A 19864-nucleotide genomic window follows, 5' to 3' on the forward strand; every position below is an offset into this window, starting at 1 on the left:
TAGCCAAAAAGTGACCCTGGGCTCCATCCGGGATGCCTCAGAGATGCTAATCCGTAAAGTAAGCTTATACAGCGGGCTGTCGCCCTGAATGCAAGCTGCGGCGCAGAAAGAAAAAGGAAATGCCGCAGCCTTTTTGTCCTCCGGTCCAACTTTTTGAGCGTTCTCAATCCATTTACATTGGGAAGATGCCGTATCCAGCATCTATTCAATCCATATACATCGGATCCCCCCGTACCTGGGACATTACCATTCCCATGTCGCCGCCGTGCATGGCCTGCATCGTGGCCTGCATATTGGGCATTGACCGACTCATGTTGATTGCGCCCCGATTCGCATTCGGATTTCCGTTCTGCTGCACGAACCGCGCGTCACTCGCACCTCTCTGCACCGGTCTCGTCCGAGGAACATCGAGAGTGGCTTGTCGTTGCACCGGCTGCATGGGTTTTGTGGTTGGCGTGTTCATGACTGCGAAACTGTCATCATCCTCCATCTCTGCGTCGGCATCGGCATCGGCATCAGCATCCTGATCGCTGTTCTCGTCGATCGAAGGCGGACCGCTGATCGATGCACCTTGGTCACTAAGACCGTTCGTGCTTGTTGTCGATTGCCGCTGTACAGCAATAGGCTGCTGCTGGACCTGTTGCTGCATCTGCTGTTGCACCTGTTGCTGAACCTGTTGTTGCTGCTGCTGCTGTTGCTGTTGCTGCTGCTGAGGAGGTTGCGGCTGCACCTGTTGCTGTGACTGCTGCTGGTTTTGCTGGAGTTGTTGCTGTTGCTGTTGGGGAGTCGGGGTCGGGGTGGGTGTGTTGCTGTTCGCCTGGTCCAAAGATCTCTGCGCATTCATACCGTTACTGGCGACACGAGATGATGCGATGACAGTCTTCCATCGTCCAATACTCTTTTCAACAACTTCGTTAATGTCCGAATGCCTGTCCTCCAGGCGCAAACCGACACTGCGGCCGATGCCGCTAACACCATTCTCCAACACGTGAGCCATGTGGTGACGGTCAAAGGGTATCATGGTAGGGGCGAAAAGCTTGAACTCCCGTGGTTGTTGTAGGCGATTTAGCTGGTCGATCTGAGACTTCAAGTGAGCGTTTTCCTGCTCCAACTTGTGTTGCGCATCTTTCATCTTGCTGATCTCCGTCTGCTTCCTGCCCACACTCCTCGCCATTTCCAAAAGCCATAGCTCGTTGCGCCTCTGGACGGGCAGAGAGTTCCAGACAGTGAATGCCGACTGCAAGTGTTCGGTGACCTGCTTCTCGAGGTTCTCGGCAGACTTTTCGGCCTTCTTAACAGCCTCACGAGCGTCCCGGTAGGGTCCATCTCGGGGAGGGTACGTCAGCTCCTCCACTGCTGCCGTGGTAGCAGTCGCGCACTTGATCTTCCAGTTGCTGAACTCTTCCTGGAAGAAAGCCCGCAGTGCATCATACTCTCTTTGGCCTGGCGACTGCACAGACCAGGAAGTAGATGTGGGATGCTGGGTTGAGGAAAAAAGGGTGGGCGGAGAGGCGAGACACTGCAGTGTTAATGCAGGAAAGTCCAGGGCAAGCGGATCAAAGTCAAAAGGCATGGAGTTGTTGTCGATGTGTTGCCTGTCACTTGTTAGCATACAAGCCTGTCTTCTCAGATCACCTGTAACGTACTTTGCAGCTCTCAGTGAGCTGTAGAGCTCTCTGAAAGCGAGCTCCGCCGCGCGCGCATTGTCCATGGCGTCGGCGAGCTTGTGCTTCTGATCGAAATTTGCCTTTTGCATGACCTGCTTGCTCACTTGTCTCTGTCTCTTTCCGGCATTCTGGCTGCCCTCCCCGTCCGTGGAGTTGGCGGTTTCGCCGTTGGGGGGAATGTTGTTGATCACGCCAGTGGCCTCCCATGAAGGGGTCCAGGGGTATTTGCTCAGCGTGGAGTCAACAGCATATTGACCGTCCTTTGGAAGGGCGGGAGACTTCTGCGGCTCGGAGTCTATGGTGGCATCGCGCTTGGCCGGCGCAGGTCTCGGTGTGCCAGCCGGGGTTGAGACGTTCCTACCGCCTGTGGAACCCCTGGGCTGTCTCCGTGTGATACCTCCTCTCACGCGCCTGATCGCTTCGACATCGTGGATTCCATCGGGGGGCTTGGGGTTCTTCTCCTTGATGTAGAGATCGAGATGTCGGCCGAGAGAGGAAGAGGTGAACGCCTGGCCACAATATTGACAGTTCTTGTCCTTGGGGGCGCCCAGTTTCTGTTGGTTCGAGTCGGCGTTGCTCGCGGTTTCGGCCATTGTCGCTCGACTTGCGTGTTCCTAAAAGAAGTGGTGGGTAAGGTGATGAGTGGATCGGAGTGAGGGTGAGCTCTGAGCGTGGCTACAGGCCGTTCGCGCGAAAGGGCTTTTGCAGCTGCTCCGGGGGAGCTATGCGGTCGATGGTCATACGGTAGGGTATGTATGTAGTTGTGGTTGTGTGTAGTTGTATGCGGAAAAGATTCCAAAAACAAGAGCAAGCAAGATTTAAAAAGTTGTATGGTGATAGTTACGGCAAGGAAAGGAAAAGGGCGTGGAAAGGACGGAGTGGATGCGACACAAGGAGAAGAACGAATGAGGGACAGAAAGATGATGTGCTGAAGAGCTAAACGAGTGTGGTAAGAGAAGGAGGTCGGTGGGAGATGTCGAGAAGCAGCAGATGCTTGCCAAAAGCCGGAGCGAACAGAACACAGCTAATCCTGGTGATGACCGGCAGGTAGTCGGGGGACACGGGGAGGAGGCGGTTCGGATCGGGGGGGCAGTCGGGGCGTGGCGAGGCGAGGCTCTTGCGAGAGAGAGGGATTCTTCCGTTCCGGGAAAGTCGTGTGACAAGAATTAAGGAAGACTCTCGCCTTTTGCAGTCTCTATTTCACCCGTGGACGCTCGCAGTCTCTCGAGACCTCTATCGAGTGGAAAGAGGTAGGGGGGGTGGAGGAGGGCAGTCGGGGAGGAGGTGGAAAGTAAAGTAAAGTACAGAGTAAGGGGAAGTGCAAAAATGTCACCCGGGATTTAATTATTGCAGTTTTTTTAATAAGGCAGGACGGCAGGGGTAGCACCACCGACCCGCGCCAGAAAAAAGTCGAGCTCCCCCCCATCCAGTTCCCCCAGATTGGCGCCAGTGGCAGCACAGACGGAGCCAAGGACGGCCCAGATCAAGCCCCCTTCAGGGCCGTACGGTGGTCCCACCACGCCCTGATGCCGCTGAGCATCCGTCAGTGTACCCGTATGCAGCAGGCACCTATCGATGAACATCTATCCATTGACATTGGCCCAGTGTTCGTGGGGCTTGATTCCAATCCAATGCAATTGCACCAGTAGGCATCTCATGCAATGGATGTACGCCACGGATATATGCAAGAGCAGGTGCAGGTGCAGCAGCCCGGCTCAGCGATGGAGACGACCTACCTCAGCACATCACATCTGCCACCACCTTCCGTGAAAAGGTACCTCCCGTCGCTACCTAGCACGGCAAGGAGCTACCTCCTACCTTACCTACCTGAGCACCTAAGGTAGGGTTCATCTCTCCAAGCAAATAGCAAGCACGGTACGTACCTCTTATTTCATCTCTCCCGCCCGTCATCTCGACCAACGGCGCCCCAAGGCCACCTCGACCAACAACTCTCTTTTCTCCTGTTTCTATTTCTATCCCCAAGGCGCGCACTCAGATCAACCGAGACGGATTCCTCTCCTGGATTGATCTCAGCATCATCATCGCGTCTCGGGCCCCAATGACGCCTCGCCTTTGGCCTACCGTGCCCACCAACTCTTCAGCAGCAAATGTCCAAGAACCAATCGACACGCACATGTCTCCAAAGCACGTTGACTGCCTGTCCGCGGCCACCCTCCCACCGAGAGTCCCTGAGGTATTTCACATACCAACCTGCACCCTTCATGGTTCAGACACACGGGCTTCCCGCGCAGCATCTCGCTCGCTTCCTCGCTCTTCCATTCCAGCCGCATGCCCTCTCACATGTGCACGTCGTTCGTTTAGTGCTGATCTGGCCCGCGGAAACGAGAGGGACAGCCCGGCACCGCCCTATGCATCACTTTTACTGGCCTAGCGGTCTTGGGGGTACACGGCGGAACTTTTGATTCCAGCACCCTGCCCGACGACTGTTGTCTCTTGCCTACTCCAGCAGGTGTCCAAGGACTCCCACGGGTTCCGTAGGAGATATCCCTACCAGAAAGACACATATCAACCCTGCCCTGCCCTGCCAAGCTGCCCTATTGACCCCGAATCGAGTTGGGCTGCTGAAGACTCTGACTCGGAGCGACCTGAAAAGGTCTACAAATCGGGACCGGCCGCATATTGCGCTGCAGATGGACGGATACTTGGTGCGCGACGGCACTGACAGCCGTCGCCGCTCGCAGAGGTGGATGATACCGTGCCTAGGTAGCTCAACAGCCGCACCCTGTCCAGTCCAACATCAAAGACGCGAATGGCACCCAACCGCAGCGCTCTTCTGAACATCTTCCAACTGGCCATCTTGGATGAAATAAATCCTGGCTAGACTGGCCGACCGGGGCGCGCGTTGGCATTTCCGGCTCGTTTCTTTAGGCTCCTGGGTCCCACCGGCTTGTGTCCGATCCATTTTTTCAGGGGCATTCCGGGAGATCATCCAGGGGAGCCGGTGAAGGACCAGCGGCGCCAACAGACCTGACAGCTTTCGTCTCAAGGACATTGCGCCCCTTTGGTTTCGCTCATTGAGATATCAGGGAGCACCAGTAGACGGGTTGCGGACAGCGCTGGTCGGTTTCGGCGAGAGACTTTGAGATTCCAAGTAGAAACCCCTCGTGTGTCCGACGACTTGTTTTTCCCTCCCCGACCTTTTGTTTCTCTGTGTTTTAGTCCGGGGATACCATCCGGCGCTCAGGGCCCCCGTTTTCCTGCATCGAATAATGGGGTTGGCATCTGCAGGACGCGACGCAGCAAAGCGAAAAATATCATTTCGCGACTACAGGGCCACTACTAGCGGCGCGCTTCGGTTTCCTGTGGCTTCCTGTGGCTTCCTGTCGCCCGCTTCATGGCTCCCGGTCCTGGCCCTGGCCTGGAGGCTGGTCGTTGCCGTCTAGTGCAACCTGCCGTAGCCGCAGCATCTTGGGTGCACCTTGTCTGGACCGTCCAAGAGGTCGTTTGCCAACCAACCTGCAGCACACCGATAATTTCCCGCAACAGCCTCTCCTTTCCTGTGGCAGCCAAGGACAAAAGCTGATACCCATAGGATGGCATGTGTGAACCTGACCCAAAGCAACAGTCGCAAGATGGGCCGTCCTCCGACTTTTAGGTGCCACAAGCTTCCCAGAGAGCATGCGTTGACGCGAGGGAGACGACAAAAACCGCAAAAGTTTGGTCTCCTGCAAAGAACCTTGCTGCGGGACAGGGTTGGCACTTGCCAGCCAGCTGCTAAATCGCGATCCATCTCCATGCGCTTTGCCTTTCCCTGAGTCGACCGCTGTTGGGAGTAAGTCTTGTAACTCTTGTTGGTTGTGGTTGTCTTCCAGCAAAGCGCTGCCCCTTTTGCGTTGCAGAGATTTGATGAAAACCTCATTACGCTTCTGCAACTGCTGCAGGCGCGCTCTGTCGTCTGTTGGTTGGAGCGGCACAGCTCAGTCTTGTCGGCGCTACGGAAACATCCTAACCGGATGATTAAGCTGTCTGCTTCTGTCAATGATTTTCGTTGCGTCCATTGATTTCCCTCAACCTCAAGGAGGACGTGTGCACCCCATGACCAGCGCATCTTCCTCGTAGTCGGCGGAATGTCCCTCACATGCAAGCGACTGCTACGATAACCTCTGATCAGAGTTCCAAACCGATTGGACAGCGGTACCAAAGGAGACATGATGTGCAATAATATCGCCGAGCTGACAAACATTGCGGCGAACAAACAATGCTCATGCTAGGTCTCGATGAAATCGTGGACCTCTGAAAGGCCAAGGTCGATGGAGCTGAGATATGATTCTCTAGGTGTGCGAATCGCACCTAGAGCTGCCTTATGGGTTGAGATTGATTCCAAGGCACCAAATTCACGATATCGGAGTGGCAGAGTAAAGCCCGGACGCACCTCTTCCATCACACCAGATCAACTTCCCATCCTGGTGAAGCTTCTCGGGACAGATCTTGGAGCTTGGTCCACCGGTTCGGAGGATCCACACAAGCTCTTTTCAAAAGGACCGGGTCCCGTGTGGAAGGAAAGCATCGGGATTGAAGTCAGGAAAGCATGCGCCGACCCGGCTTGTGGCTGGAGCGTATATCACATGACATGCAGCACGCCACATGTGGCAGTGGTACGACGCGGCACAAGCCTCACCTTCTCCCGAGCATGAGGCAAAGCTAGGACAGCTACTCAATCGCACCTTCCCATTGTTGCGCATGTCGATGCTTCCTGCCTGAGTGCGCAACTTCCGTTCACGTACTCTCTGAATATGCCAGAAATTTCTGCCTGATGAAAAACCGACGCAATGCCTCCTGGTAAGCTCCCATCCTCCCCACACCACCATTCGCGCATCATCACCAAGGCGCGTCTGCTTTGCGACAGCCACCCGCCCGACGCGACCATTGTCCCAATTACCCCCCATCGCTCAAGATGACGCGCAGAAAGTCCCGAGGCAGAAAGGATAAGGCACTGACCCGCGCCGCAGCCATCAGCGACGACGAGCAGTCCGACATTGGCGGCGACATCATCGTCCCCGTCAAGGAGACCCGCGGAAAGAGCCGATCGGTCGACATTGCGGATGACCTTAGTGACACTAAGAGCGACCTTGACATCCCCAAGGTTACCGGCGATCTGAATGGCAGTGCTGCCGCCGCCAACGGAGACGATGACGAAGACGAGGACGAGGACGATGATGACCTCGAGGCCGACGAGTGCGTGTCGCGCGACAGATAATACCGGGGAATGCTGGCGCTAATGATGCCATAGATATGTCGTTGAGAAGATTCTTGACCACCAGGTCGGCGACGATGTGCGTGCTCCTCCGTCCGCTTCATGGCGCCCCCAAGCTGACTTGTGTTTAGGGACTGGTCAACTTCAGAGTGAAGTGGGAGGGCTACGAGAAGAAGGCGGATCAGACCTGGGAGCCAGAGGACTCGCTGAAGTACGTTACGTGCCGAGCGCATGCTGCGGTCGATGCTTGTTGTTCTGGTACTAACATACTTACAGGGAGGGCGCAGCTGAGATTCTGGAAGAGTACCTTAGAGCGATTGGTGGCCGCGAGGCACTGTTCGAGCAGAAGACCAAAGCCAAGACTACCAAGAAGCGCGGCCGCCCTGCTGCTTCATCCACGCCACCAATGACCACCAAGAAGTCTAGACGCAACGGCCACCCGGCCGACTCGACCCCTCCCGCTTCCGCAGTCGCCGCCGCGAAGGCCAAGCCGTGGACTTTGCCCAGCGGCAGCTGGGAAGAGGATGTTGAGAGCATCGATGCATGCCAGGATGAGGTTTCGGGGGCGCTGGTCATCTACTTGAACTGGAAGAACGGCCAAAAGACGAAGCACCCCACCGAGGTGGTGTACAAGCGATGCCCGCAGAAGGTGAGTTCTCCTATTGTTTATTCAAGAGGGCAAACATTAATCGTGTCACAGATGCTCCGCTTCTATGAGAAACACATCCGAATCGTCAAGTCAGAACCCGAGGCGGACGCTGATAACCATTTCCCCGAGAAGACTGCGCCAGAGGCTGAGATGTGAATCAATAAAAGGACGACATGTTGGGTTGTTTTACGTGGGAACGGCGTTCGGGCTGATGGCATCCTTATCAGGAGGCTTTCATGGAATTCGGAATTGCCCTTTTCGATCAGTCTTGCGCATGGGTTCTTCAAAGGAATCCGCGTCAGACCCAACCTGTAAATAGGAACTGCGGTTTGCGGGAGACGGGTGCCCTGGGTCTTGAAGCGGGGCAGCGCGAGACGATGTGCGATAGGGGTGTAGTGCCAGGGAAAATTTGATGCTTCACCTTGACCCGGTTGGCCTTGTTGGCGTGATGTCTGAATGTGGTGTAGCCTCCATCGTCACGTCTACACGAGCTAGCTCAAGGTCTTTCCAGGCCAAACCAGGAACGAGGCGCACTAGTTCGTAGACAAGACAAGTCTTGACTTCCAGGACTCACCCAATGCGCCGCCGCCAATGGCCCCACGTCAGCCGCGAATCGGTCTCAAGTTCATGAAGGGGAAGAGAGGATACAGGGCTGGCTGTCCAAAGCGGATGTCGCCGTTAGACGCAGGAACCAGGACAGGAACCAGACCGCAAAGGTAGACCGCCACCAAAGGATTGCGGTGAGTGTACAAGTGCCCAGCCCGGGACGACGGGGGAAAATCTGCAGGATGCGGCACCCGCGAGGTTGGGTGCGTTGAAATCCCTGCCCGGGCGGCCCACTAAAAGCAGCTTTAGACCCCTGTTTCGCGGGCGGTTGGGGTCGTGGTGTGTGTGGTGCTGGCGTTGCGTGGTCGCGGGTTTTCCAGCCTCTCCCATTTTATTGACTTCTCTGGGAAACCTGGTGGCGGGGCAACGCTGCCTTTTAACGCTGCGCTGCCCGACTGCATTCCACACGGGTTTTCCTGGATTTGCTTTCTCTCTTCCTTTTGGTATGCTGCACGATCTTGCAAAACCCAGGACTTGAACATAAGTTTTTTTGCCCGGCCCATTGAGATAGACAACTGTCGTTGTTCTTCGGTCAACCCGCACCCCACGCCGTCCACCATCGGGGCCCATACTACGGAAGCCGCAAAAGTATCTTGTACACCGCGGGGAGCTAGCTAGACAGCTGCAGGCCATCAACCATTGGGTACGACCTCCTTCAGGAATTTTTTTCCCCTCGAGACAATTGACTAATTTTAAACTGCAGAGTTTTGGCCCAAAAACGACTTTTCTCAACGGCCAACGTTCTGAACTCAGAACGTCTCCCGAGACACACAGACACATCACGCATTCCACGGCCCACGGCGACTCCGCTTCATCGGACCCGTCTTTCCGTCTGTTCTCCACCACCCCGATCAAACTCTCCTCCTCCGCAGGTGTCTCCGTCAGCTTCGGGCTCGACGGAAGACCCTGAACCCCGGCCGCCGCAGCCATGGTCAAGCAAAACGACGTCATCGCGATCATCGTCATCGTGCTCTTCATCGTCCTCGCCGGTGTCGCGTTCGGCATCTACAGATTAGTCCACGTCGCCCGCCAGAGCATGAGCGTGACGTCTGGGTCGAGTAGCAGCAGCAGTGACGAGATTGTCGACGACTGATCTCGGCGGGGTTGTCGACTGCGTTGTGTTGCTGCTGCTACTTCACTGCAATATAGACGCATGCCCCAACGCAAGATTGGGCGAGTCCATTTGGGTCTCTTCCATGCTGGGCGCATGCGTCATGCCTGATGAGGCAGTGAAGAAAACAAGAAAAATGATTTGGGATGAAAGATAATGAGGGTGAAAGAAAGGATATGCGACATGAAGTTTTACCGGCATTGGGCGTTTGATTTTCAGCATTTTCCAAACATTTGTTTTTGTTATTTATTACATGGGACGGCAAGATATCTACGAGTGTATGATATGCGAAGAAGCTAGGATTGGGACCTGACGGGCTCGTTGCGGAGGATGAACGAATCTACGGAGACACGAGAGCCCCATGTACATAGAATGAATCACGCCCTCGAAGGCGGATGAAGAGTTATTAGAATACTCTGAAATATTTTAACAGTTAAACTGTTCAGGAACATATTGACACGTGCAGGTGAATCAGTGGCAGGCAGTAGCTGTTCAGTCCACAGGCATGTGTCACTCCATCAGCAATTCCTTGCGGTTTGCTGTATAAGATACCTTCTGGTGATGGTTGTCTCTCCAGTCGAGTTCACATTACTGCACCCAGAAAGCTCTAGAATGTCGCCAACCAAAGACTCAAGCCCGACCATGGTCGAGGCGGTCAACCACAACACCGCCAAGGCTCTCAACATTGTCCACGAACTTTGCAAAGAAGTCGACCACCTCGAGCGCACCTCACGCACCAGGGAGAAGCTGGAGCCTCTAAAGTACCACTCCGGCCTCCAGGCCGTGCTCCTGCTCCTGCATTACGAGCTCCACGAGAAGCTCCGCGCCCGCACCGACGCCCTCCACAGGCTGGCCAAGGCCCAGAAGGCGCTCGACGTGATGATCTGCGACATTGACGCAAACACCTTCGCAGCGCTCATGCTCGGAGACTTTCCCCGGGCGGACCTGCACGAGGAGGGGCAGCGCGAGGCCGCGCTCTGGGCGAAGCAGAGCCGCGACATTGACGCCCGGATGGTACGAATGGAGAGGGAAAATGAGGACCTCCGACGCAAGATCAGTCGCGTTGCGGCTGTCATTGGAGACCCTCGTGTCATTGACGAGGCGTTGGTGATTGACGGCGTCAAGTGCTGTCTTCTCGGTCGAGCGCCAGGGGCCACCAAGGAAGAGAACCAGAAGGGGTACGACGGGCCCAAGGCGATGTCTCTGGAAGAGGTGAAGAGAGCTTTGGACGAGGCGAATGGGCTGTTTCTGGAGCGCCAGGATGCCTACGAGAAGTCGCGGGACAGCGGCGAGAAAGAAGATGAGGTGACTGGAAATGCTGAACAGATCCCCGCCCATGAACTTGATGGCCGCGCTGTTGAGGCGGAGAGCGCGTGTTTCCATGACATTGAGGGCTGCCGTGAATGCGATAGGCCTGGACTCTGAGTTGATTTCCACGTCGTTAAGGAGTTAAAGCTGGTTAGTTAGTCAAAATACTGAGTATAAGTCAATCATCGCCCGCTTGATCGACCCTGTTTTGAAGCACATGTCAAGCTTCTCATCAGATTCAAACACAGTGACAAGCTCCTATGCATCAGTATGACTTCGATAAAAGCAGACTGACTTTTAAGAAAATGACAGGTCGAGACTAGAAAGTTGACAATTTATCAAAAGAAAAAACAATGGGCGGCCACCGGAGGTATGTAGAGCCACCTAAAGAACTCGAACCACCGAGCTTTGCCGAAACCAGGCACACAATCCATCACTAGGCTATCTTGCGACGGTGGTCGCACCCATTGTTGCGGAATCTGGAAGGTGAGTTGGCTATAAGGGAAACAACGCGCCAGCGAGAGTAGGTGCGGCAGACTCGTTTGCTTCTGGGGCAGGAGCGGCTGCCCTTGCTCAAATACTTTCACACGCAATCGAGCTCGATTACTGTGATATCTGAATTTGAGGTCATCTTCAGGTAAGAAATGTCGGAAATAAAGATGAAGCCAAAGATAGTATCAACATCGCGACCAATATCGCCCACTTACACTAGAGCTTCGCATCGTCGTCAGTCTCTACAGTCCAGATTTCAACACCGAGGCTTACATAGTTTGCAAATATGATTCTGATAACTCGACCGCTGATTTCATACTGTACTGAAATGAAATTGTGATGCCATTTACATCGCTAACAGACTGTCAGAACTGTATTCTTCACGTCGAGGTGTAGTTGAAGTGCGAGGAACGATACGTACCTAACATACCCCGGGCCATGCAAGGGCCATCCCCGCTGTTTAAAGTGCATCAATTCCGACCCCACCAACGCGCCACGGCACGTCGCGTCTCCTTCATCCGCCAAAAATTCCAGACAGCATCTAAATTGTCTCGACGTCAGTTTTGCAGGCACTCTTCCCCGGCCATCTGCGACACCATCTACACCTCACATACCCCGCTCAATCGCTACCGTCCGGACCCAGGTGTTATCACTATGCCGGTCCTCGAACGCCGCAGGCCGGCCCAGCGCCGCCCCGAACGACAGGTCGTGGACGACGACGACGTCGACCTCCCGCCCTACGAGCCCCTCGCGTGCCCCCTCACAGACCAAGCCAAGCGCGCCATCTCGGAGCTCTCCAACAGCCGCGACGTCCACCGCTACGCCTCCCACATCAAGCAGTCCATCTCGAACCTCAGCCAGAGCGTCGCCGAGGTCAACGACGCCACCCGCGACCGCCACGAGCAGCTCCGGCGCATCGCCGCGAAGCGCGCCGAGTCGGACAGCAGCCAGGAAAAGTCGCAGCGCGAGGAGCAAGTGGAGGCGCACGCCGCCGCTCTGGACGCCGAGGTCCCCAGCCTCACGAGGGACGTCGAGGCCGCCCTGCGCGACCTGCTCGACAGGCAGGCGCAGGTCGAGGACGACAAGAAGGCGCTGGCGGAGACGGCGGACTACTTCCAGACTCTCCCTGCCGCGCCGGCGAGGGCCCGGCGGAGACGGCAGCAGAATGGCGACGAGGACGGGGAGGGAGACACCCAGATGGAGGAGGATGAGGCGCCGCCGCCGGAGCAATCCGTCATCGACACCCTGCGTCAGCACCGGGCCGACAAGGCGCGGGAGTACCAGAACCTCAACGTCTACCAGCGCTACGCCCTCAACAACGACTACGCCGGCTTCAAGAAGCTGCTGCACGACGCCGTCCACGGCGACTCGGGCCCCACGCTGCCCAATGCCAAGCGGTGGTTCGACGAGGAGGGGAATCCCGTGATGCCTCGTATGGCCGGTGCTGCTCAAAATATTAAGGACGAAGGGGGCGCAGCGGACGACGACGACGAGGACGAGGACCTGGTTATTGCCGGCGAGATTCGAGATTACAGGTGTCCGTTATCGATGCAGGAGTTGAAGGAGCCCTTTAGCAACCGCGTCTGCAACCACACGTACGAGAAGCAGTGGATCACGGAGATGTTGAACAAGGCACCAAACAGGCGCGCACAGTGTGTCGTGGCCGGCTGCTCCAAGGTACGTCTGGCGCTGGCGAGGCTGAGAATACACCACTGACATGAACAGGAATTCGGTGTGGATGACTTTTACGACGACAATGTGATCCTGCGCAAGATGAAGCGCGCCCAGGAGTTGCAGCGGCTCGAAGAGGAGGAGGGCAGCAGCAGTCCAGACGAGGACGCCGACGAAGATGCCCCGCGCCAGGTCAAACGAGAAAGGAGAAAGCGCAAGGTCGAGGCAATTGACGATGACGACGAGTAAGCGCGGGGCGCAAAAGCTTTGACGGTGTGTTTTACAGTATTTCACGATCGAATCACTGATAGGGGCGTTTCGGAATGGGCACGGCACGATACCCATGGTCAATGACACGAGCTTTCGACGACGCATGGTCGATGTGCGACTGAAAAAAACATGATTCCCGCTTTATGATATTATGCGACTCCAGATCTACTAAGGCTGCCCTCGTCTCATGTGAAGGGTGCCCATGATTACGTCTTCACCATCCCCTTCCGCGGTCATGTCTTTTTAAGCCCCCGTTGCCGCACCGTCACACGTCGCCAAAGCGACACCCGCGCCCAGCAAGGAACTCTCCTTTGCCGGGACGAGATCGATACTCCTGTCCTCCCTGTTGACAAGTCCGTTCACGTACTCCTGCAGCATCGCCAGGTACCCCGGATAAAGCTCAATCACGCTGCCGTTGTACGCCACCGTGGTCTTCTCCAGACCACACTCCTTCTCTAACCGTTCTGAGCCGGCATACTCCACGTCTTCCTCATCCAGCGCCTCCAGGCGCAGTGCCCAGACCGCGTGCAAGCATGCAGCGATGATTGCCGCCGACCTCCTCGACACGAAAGACGCCAGGTCGCGGAGGGCCGCCACGTCAGATGACGTCGGCGTGTGTGATGACGGATGACGCGAAGTAAAGACTTCGATAGATGATGTGAATAGTGGCGACGTATCTCTGTGGCGCACGTTAGCAGACGTTACACGACACGAAACGGGGGCAAGCGTTACCCTTCAACGGCTGATATCGTCTCCGATTTCAAGGAATACGGCTCATCGAGCGACTTGGGCACCACGCCGCCAAAAACACCAGTCGTGTTAATGGCCTCAATCAATGCAAACCTCACCATCTCACCCAAGTACATTCCGCTCACCATCTGCTCTAGAGGCTGGAAGTCTGGCCTCGGATGTCCCTGCTTTAATGATCTATCCCAGCGCGTGACGCTCAAAATATCCTGCCCAAACATGCCGAGCTCGGTGTTGACGATTACATCACGGGCCTCGTCCCACCACTCCTGCGGCCGCTCGCCGAATTTTGGTTTTCCGATTACGGAGACGGGAAGATGTGCGGCAATGTTGACTCCGGTGCCGAGGATGAGGCCGAAGCGGGTGGCGGAGTGGATGTAGGCTTGCGAGAGGAGGGTGGCGCCGCCGTCGTTGACAATCGCCTTGAGGGCGGCGTTCATGCCCTTGGCTTTACACGCGGTCTCGATGACTTCGCCGAGATCCTGGCCCATGAGTCCGTCGGCGGCGAGGAACCCTTTACCCATCCCGTGAATACGGCCGCCTTTCAGCGACGTTTGTCTGCACCTGATCAGCTTGATATCATACGTCCGATGCGTCGTGCTTACTCAATGGGGAAACTCCAAGACACGGCCATGGGCATGGGCCGTGACGGGTCCTCTCCGTCTTTACAAATGGTTTCCAGTATCCTTTCCGCCATCCAGTCGAAGAACGCCATGCCCTCCAGGTTCCTGATGTCGGCATCGATCACGAAGGAACTGAGGCGGACGATCTCGCTCTCGCGACCCTTGGCATCGCGGCCCCGCAATTCTACCAGTGCAACACGCAGGGTCGATCCCCCCACATCCAGCGCCAGATACTGACCGACTTCGTGCCCGGCGGGAAGTTGGTGGTTGTACGACGGCAACATACATGCCATGCTGGTCCGCAACTTGTCCCGAAACTGCGCCTTCAGGGCGTTGGACAGCTCCAGGAGGCCATCGCCGGCGAGAGGGCCCAGCAGCAGGTCCTCGGCCTCCTTCAGGAACTCGTCGATCCTCCGCGGGTAGAGAGACGCGGCGGACTTTGAACACTCGACCGTTGACGGCGTCCTGGACTGCTTCCCGGAAACGGTCTGAGGGGTGATCCAGAATGCGAGGATGGCTTGTATCAGGGACTTGCCCCGCAGCAGCTGCTTGACGACGGCGGCCAGGAATGATTTCGGGAACGTCATGGCAGGAGAGATTCGGTGCATGACAAGGACCCAAGATTCGAACGAAGGAGATTTTGTGTCGGACGGTGCCGTATCATTTAGCTGACGAGACAATGGCAGGTAAATAAACGGAGCAAGGCACGAGCCATGTCCCCGGAGAGGTGACGGGAGCGAGAGTGAGACGGAGGAATGGAGGAAGAGGGAGGGTCGCAGAGATGTCGCAAACGAGGTTTAAACAGCACTCCACGGCGGCCACCAGACGGTGTCGAGAGCGGATCGACAGGAACAGGCCGGGGAACAAGGGTGACTGGAGCTCGCACCGAGCAGGATGAAACCTGCCGGGAGCTGGCCTTCGTCCGTCGAGCTGGCCGGTTGGATGTCGTATTGGAGCGCGTTGACGGTGGACTGGACAAGCACAAGAGAGCGGCGATGGCGAAAGCGACCAACGGCCAATGTGGTTACAGGAGGTGAGAGATGGCCGCTAGGGTACGGAGAGAAGGGCCTCGGGGGCACCAGACCATGCGGAGGTCCACGGTGAGAGTGAGACTCTGAGCGGGAACCACCAGCCAAGGAGGGCCTCTCGCGTTTCCTCTCCAACGTCGCACAGGCAATGGGGCGACTGACGGCAGTCCTAGGGCATGTTCGTATGGCCTAGTTCGGCCCAGACGCGATAATCCAGTCCACCTGCTTTGGGGGCCGTATGCCGTTCGTCGACGGGGTTGGATGCGGCGGAGGAAGGTGGATGCGAGAGCGTTGTATGGGATGGTGTTTAGGGGGGATGCATGGAAGACTGGGTCGCCGGGAGAAGCACAGTAGATTTCGGTGCAACAATCAACTGCTACGAGCCGGCAGTGAAAAGAACCAGAGGCTGCTCTATACCGCAGGACGTTGGGAGCAAGACGGAGGAGGGATGGAACAGCAACAATGAGAGAGGAAGACGAGTGTACGCTGTGCTGAAACGCGGCCACAAAGTGCGCTGCCCGGCCACTGATTGTTACTGCCGTAAGCTATGGACACACACGTAAAGTACGACGAGCCATTGGCATCTCAGCCCAGGCCAGACCAGACCAGCTTAACCCGTCCGCTGGGTTGGCAGGATGTCGCTGTCGCCGCGCGTGGTTGAGAGGTGCAATGCGGAAAGGATGCGTCGCCCCTCCAGCTGTAACGTTGCCTCTGATAGCGAATTCCATTGGAGGGGCACTGTATCCGTCAGGTGGTGGCTGACCAAATCAGACGAAAGCGGATTCATGGAGGGGCTTCCTTCAGCGACCACTCAGGTGTAAGACCTGCTGCTTAGCGCGTGCGGACGGGGACCCTCGGTGGAAATTGTTAAGACCCGCCGCCAGAGGAACATGCAACGACCAACACCACCAGCAAGAAACATTGAACAGGGGTCCTGCTGCGACAGATGACGGAGACTCTGCATCTTCAACAAAGCTGTCGATGCGATCAGCGGCGATGCAGCATTGCCATGTCCCCAGTCCAACATGAGGGGGAACTTCATCAATCTGCTTCTTGTCTCACAACACCGTCAATGCCGAATCATCCATCAACACGTTTCTTGGCGGCCCTCGAACTACATCTCACCCGCGTTGAACGTGTTGAGCTAGAAATCGTCGACAGAGAGCGGGACACAACCGCTAACACGAGCCGTCCACCATGACACCTTTTGTATTTCTCCGAGCCAGGCCCAAGTCCCACGCGGCGGGCGGCAAACGGCGAACGGCTTTTATGCCCGTCACGTTGGATCGCCATCAGTAGCCTCGGTTGCTAGTCCCCCACGTCTAACGTATCAGTTGCATGCAAAGCGCAAAATGGTCAGCCGCCGCCAGATCGTACATACATTGCCATCGTTGTAAAACCAGGGTCTGGCCTCACGGACGTGGACGTGCTGGCCCCCGCCGCGCGCCGACGACGGCCTCGCCACCCGTGCGTACCTTACTATGCAGTAGGTAGCGTCGCGAACTTTCTTGACATCGAACAGCCTCCACACACGTCTGGGATATCGACCCGACCACCTGGCTCGTCCAACACCCACCACCGCCACACTGACATGCCGACCCCTGCCCGCGGCCGTCGGGGTATGGCGAGTCTAAACTGATGGATGACGATGATGGCCGACTCTAGAATGGGGGAGTGCCACAAGTGTGTTGCTCACTGCCTGCCAAATCCAAGAGCTCCAGTTATCACAATGGATGGCCACTCTCAACCGTCCGCGGATTCCGGTTCAGAGCCTTGACATCCAACCACTGGAACCAGGTGAATCGGCCGATACCTGCGACTGGCAACGTTGATAATGGCCCCTCCCCGCGAGCCCGTCACAGTGGGACGGACGCCCGGGTGGTGGGACTTTCAAACACCACCGATAGCAAGTTGCAGTGACGTTCCATCCCTCCACCACAGCGCAAATCTTCAGCAGACTTTCTGGGGGCAGATTGCCCTTGCCGCAAAAAGTCTGTGATGTCAGCTGTGCTGCGACGGGGAACCCCTCAAGGGGGAGGACGGTTTGAGGGAAAGGGTATGGGGAAACCGCCCGAACCTTTGGCCACCGTCGAAGCTGAGTTTAGTCCCTCATAAGGAGGGTCTCTTCAGCTTGCCTCCCTCGCATCGCTCTGTTACCCGTCCTCTTTCTCGAGAATAGACATCGACCTCGCCTAGAACCTACCCTCTTCTATCATCCCCTGCGCTTATACTCACACCCATCCTCGTATCGTTGCAACCTACGCTATCCTCCTTCAGTAGATACCCCGTTTAAGATGAGGCTGATTATCCGCGACGACGCCGACGCTGCCAGCGCCTATGTGGCCAACTACATCGTCGATAGGATCAAGCACTTCAGTCCCACCCCCGCACACCCATTCGTACTTGGCTTGCCCACAGGAAGCAGCCCCTTGGGCGTATATAAGATTCTTGTTCAGAGGTACAAGGCCGGAGAGGTATGCTCCAAGTCTAGCTCTTGCTTGGTAGGCAAGCAAGGAGGCTGACGGTGTTGTTGATAGATCTCGTTTGAAAATGTCATCACCTTTAACATGGTATGTCTCTCCGTGACGTCCCCGATGCTCTCACCATCAACAACCTGACACCATTCAAGGACGAGTACGTCGGGATCCCAAGGGACCACCCCGAGAGCTACCACTCCTTCATGTGGAAGCACCTCTTCTCCCACGTAAACATCCACCCCAACAACGTCAACATCCTCAACGGCAACGCGCCCAACCTCGAGGCCGAGTGCGTCGCCTACGAGGCCAAGATCAAGGCCGCCGGCGGCATCGACCTCTTCCTCGCCGGCATCGGCGAGGACGGCCACATCGCCTTCAACGAGCCCGGCTCCAGCCTCGCGTCCCGCACCAGGGTCAAGACGCTCGCCTACGACACCATCCTCGCCAACTCCCGCTTCTTCGACAACGACGTCAGCAAGGTGCCCCGCCTCGCCCTGACCGTCGGCGTCCAGACCGTCCTCGAGGCCCGCGAGGTCGTCGCCATCATCATCGGCGCGCGCAAGGCCCTCGCCCTCCAGAAGTGCATCGAGAACGGCGTCAACCACATGTGGACCCTCTCCAGCCTGCAGCTGCACCCCCACCCGATGCTCGTCGTCGACGAGGACGCAACGCTGGAGTTGCAGGTCAAGACTGTCAAGGTAAGACAGACCTCGCACGCGTCTCAGGAACTGTCCGCTGACACAATAACCTCAGTACTTCAAGAGCATCGAAAAGGTCGCAAAGGCCGAGGGCTTCGAGCAGATCCTCCCGTCCAAGATCCGCACCGGCCCAGGCCCCATCCCCGTGACGGTCGTCGACGAGGTCTCGACCCCGACAATCCACCACCCTCAACCCACCACCTCCCGTCTTCTCAGGGCGTCTCCCGCCACGGAGTACCCCGTTCGCTCGGTGTCCCCGGACATCGAGCTCGTCTTCGAGAGCATGGAGTCCCGCACAAAGAGCCCCTCAGAGCAACAGCTCCGGGCCGTGACGCCCGACCTCGTCACCGACAGGATGGCCAACCGCATCCCGGAGCCGGCCCTGGCAAGACGGCTGACGCCGAACCCCGAGCAGCAGCAGTTGTCTATTTCAAGATCAAACACCCCCGACCTGGTACCCGACCGCATGGCCTCCCGCATCCCCGAGCCGGCGCTTGCGCGGCGGTTGACTCCTAACCCGGAGCAGCAGCTGCGGGTGAACGCCGTTGGCGCCTAAACGCCGATGAGACACCGATTGAGAGAGAAGAAGGAAGAATGCGTGCCCGGTTGCATGGCAGTAAGCGCTTCATTGATTGTAAGCCGAGCCGTAACTCGCTGCCGCCCAGTCACTCGCTAGACGCAAAGAGCATTGGTTGCTCGTGTGATTATTTGATGGGCCAAACAGAATGTAGCATAGTAGAAGAGGCCCAAATTAAAGGGAATCATGAGACATGGATCGCAAGAACGGATAAAACTCGGAGAGGGTGCATAGACATTGTTAAAGAGAGAAGAGCAGGGCTCGACGTGTACGATACCTTGAAAAGATGAGATGAATGAGAATAGATTGTGGGGTTGAGTTGGAGTTTGTGCTGCTACGTTTGGTTCTCCAACATCGTGTCATGTGATTGGTTGGAACGAGACCATCACACAATAGCAGCGGTTAGTTGAATCACCCAGCCCAACGCAGGCTGTTGGTGAGTATATTCTTTCTGATCATTGAATGGCACTAGATCCGGGTATAACCACGTGTTCCACCGCTGACTCGCCTTCCTATTTTCCGTGCTGTCCGTATGTCTTGCCCCTCCTTCCTGTACGACCCGGCCTCCCGATAGCCGAGCAGGTAACCCCGATTAGCTTATAATACATTCAAATCCGTGAGGTGGCTTCGTTAAATCATTTCAAATAGATCCCTATGAGGCGAATACATGCCGAGGGGTATGAATACCAAGATGGCTGGCAGATACATCCAGTCTAAAATCATCA

At 56.5% G+C, this 19864-nt stretch overlaps 6 protein-coding genes across 6 annotated transcripts; 4 read left to right on the forward strand and 2 right to left on the reverse strand.

The window, feature by feature from the left end:
• Nucleotides 1-205: 205 nt before the first annotated feature.
• Nucleotides 206-2260, reverse strand: COL26b_000760 (uncharacterized protein; the record flags this gene model as incomplete). Its single annotated transcript, XM_053173725.1, has 2 exons — nucleotides 206-1595; nucleotides 1647-2260. 2 exons carry the CDS (start codon nucleotides 2258-2260, stop codon nucleotides 206-208), a joined length of 2004 nt encoding a protein of 667 aa, XP_053042282.1.
• A 4322-nt stretch (nucleotides 2261-6582) lies between these two features.
• COL26b_000761 (uncharacterized protein) lies at nucleotides 6583-7687 on the forward strand (the record flags this gene model as incomplete). The annotated part of the gene is made up of 5 exons (XM_053173726.1): nucleotides 6583-6863; nucleotides 6919-6961; nucleotides 7014-7093; nucleotides 7159-7531; nucleotides 7583-7687. 5 exons carry the CDS (start codon nucleotides 6583-6585, stop codon nucleotides 7685-7687), a joined length of 882 nt encoding a protein of 293 aa, XP_053042283.1.
• Nucleotides 7688-9065: 1378 nt separating this feature from the next.
• Nucleotides 9066-10673, forward strand: COL26b_000762 (uncharacterized protein; the record flags this gene model as incomplete). Its single annotated transcript, XM_053173727.1, has 2 exons — nucleotides 9066-9207; nucleotides 9877-10673. 2 exons carry the CDS (start codon nucleotides 9066-9068, stop codon nucleotides 10671-10673), a joined length of 939 nt encoding a protein of 312 aa, XP_053042284.1.
• A 1029-nt stretch (nucleotides 10674-11702) lies between these two features.
• Nucleotides 11703-12968, forward strand: COL26b_000763 (uncharacterized protein; the record flags this gene model as incomplete). Its single annotated transcript, XM_053173728.1, has 2 exons — nucleotides 11703-12725; nucleotides 12774-12968. 2 exons carry the CDS (start codon nucleotides 11703-11705, stop codon nucleotides 12966-12968), a joined length of 1218 nt encoding a protein of 405 aa, XP_053042285.1.
• A 264-nt stretch (nucleotides 12969-13232) lies between these two features.
• COL26b_000764 (uncharacterized protein) lies at nucleotides 13233-14946 on the reverse strand (the record flags this gene model as incomplete). The annotated part of the gene is made up of 3 exons (XM_053173729.1): nucleotides 13233-13668; nucleotides 13722-14294; nucleotides 14342-14946. 3 exons carry the CDS (start codon nucleotides 14944-14946, stop codon nucleotides 13233-13235), a joined length of 1614 nt encoding a protein of 537 aa, XP_053042286.1.
• Nucleotides 14947-17681: 2735 nt separating this feature from the next.
• Nucleotides 17682-19118, forward strand: GNPDA1_1 (Glucosamine-6-phosphate isomerase 1; the record flags this gene model as incomplete). Its single annotated transcript, XM_053173730.1, has 3 exons — nucleotides 17682-17861; nucleotides 18017-18562; nucleotides 18618-19118. The coding sequence occupies 3 exons, from the start codon at nucleotides 17682-17684 to the stop codon at nucleotides 19116-19118; spliced, it is 1227 nt and encodes a 408-aa protein (XP_053042287.1).
• Nucleotides 19119-19864: the final 746 nt, after the last annotated feature.

The sequence above is a fragment of the Colletotrichum chrysophilum genome, assembly GCF_026319265.1.
Source record: "Colletotrichum chrysophilum strain AFK26 chromosome Unknown scaffold_3, whole genome shotgun sequence".
NCBI lineage: Eukaryota > Fungi > Ascomycota > Sordariomycetes > Glomerellales > Glomerellaceae > Colletotrichum > Colletotrichum chrysophilum.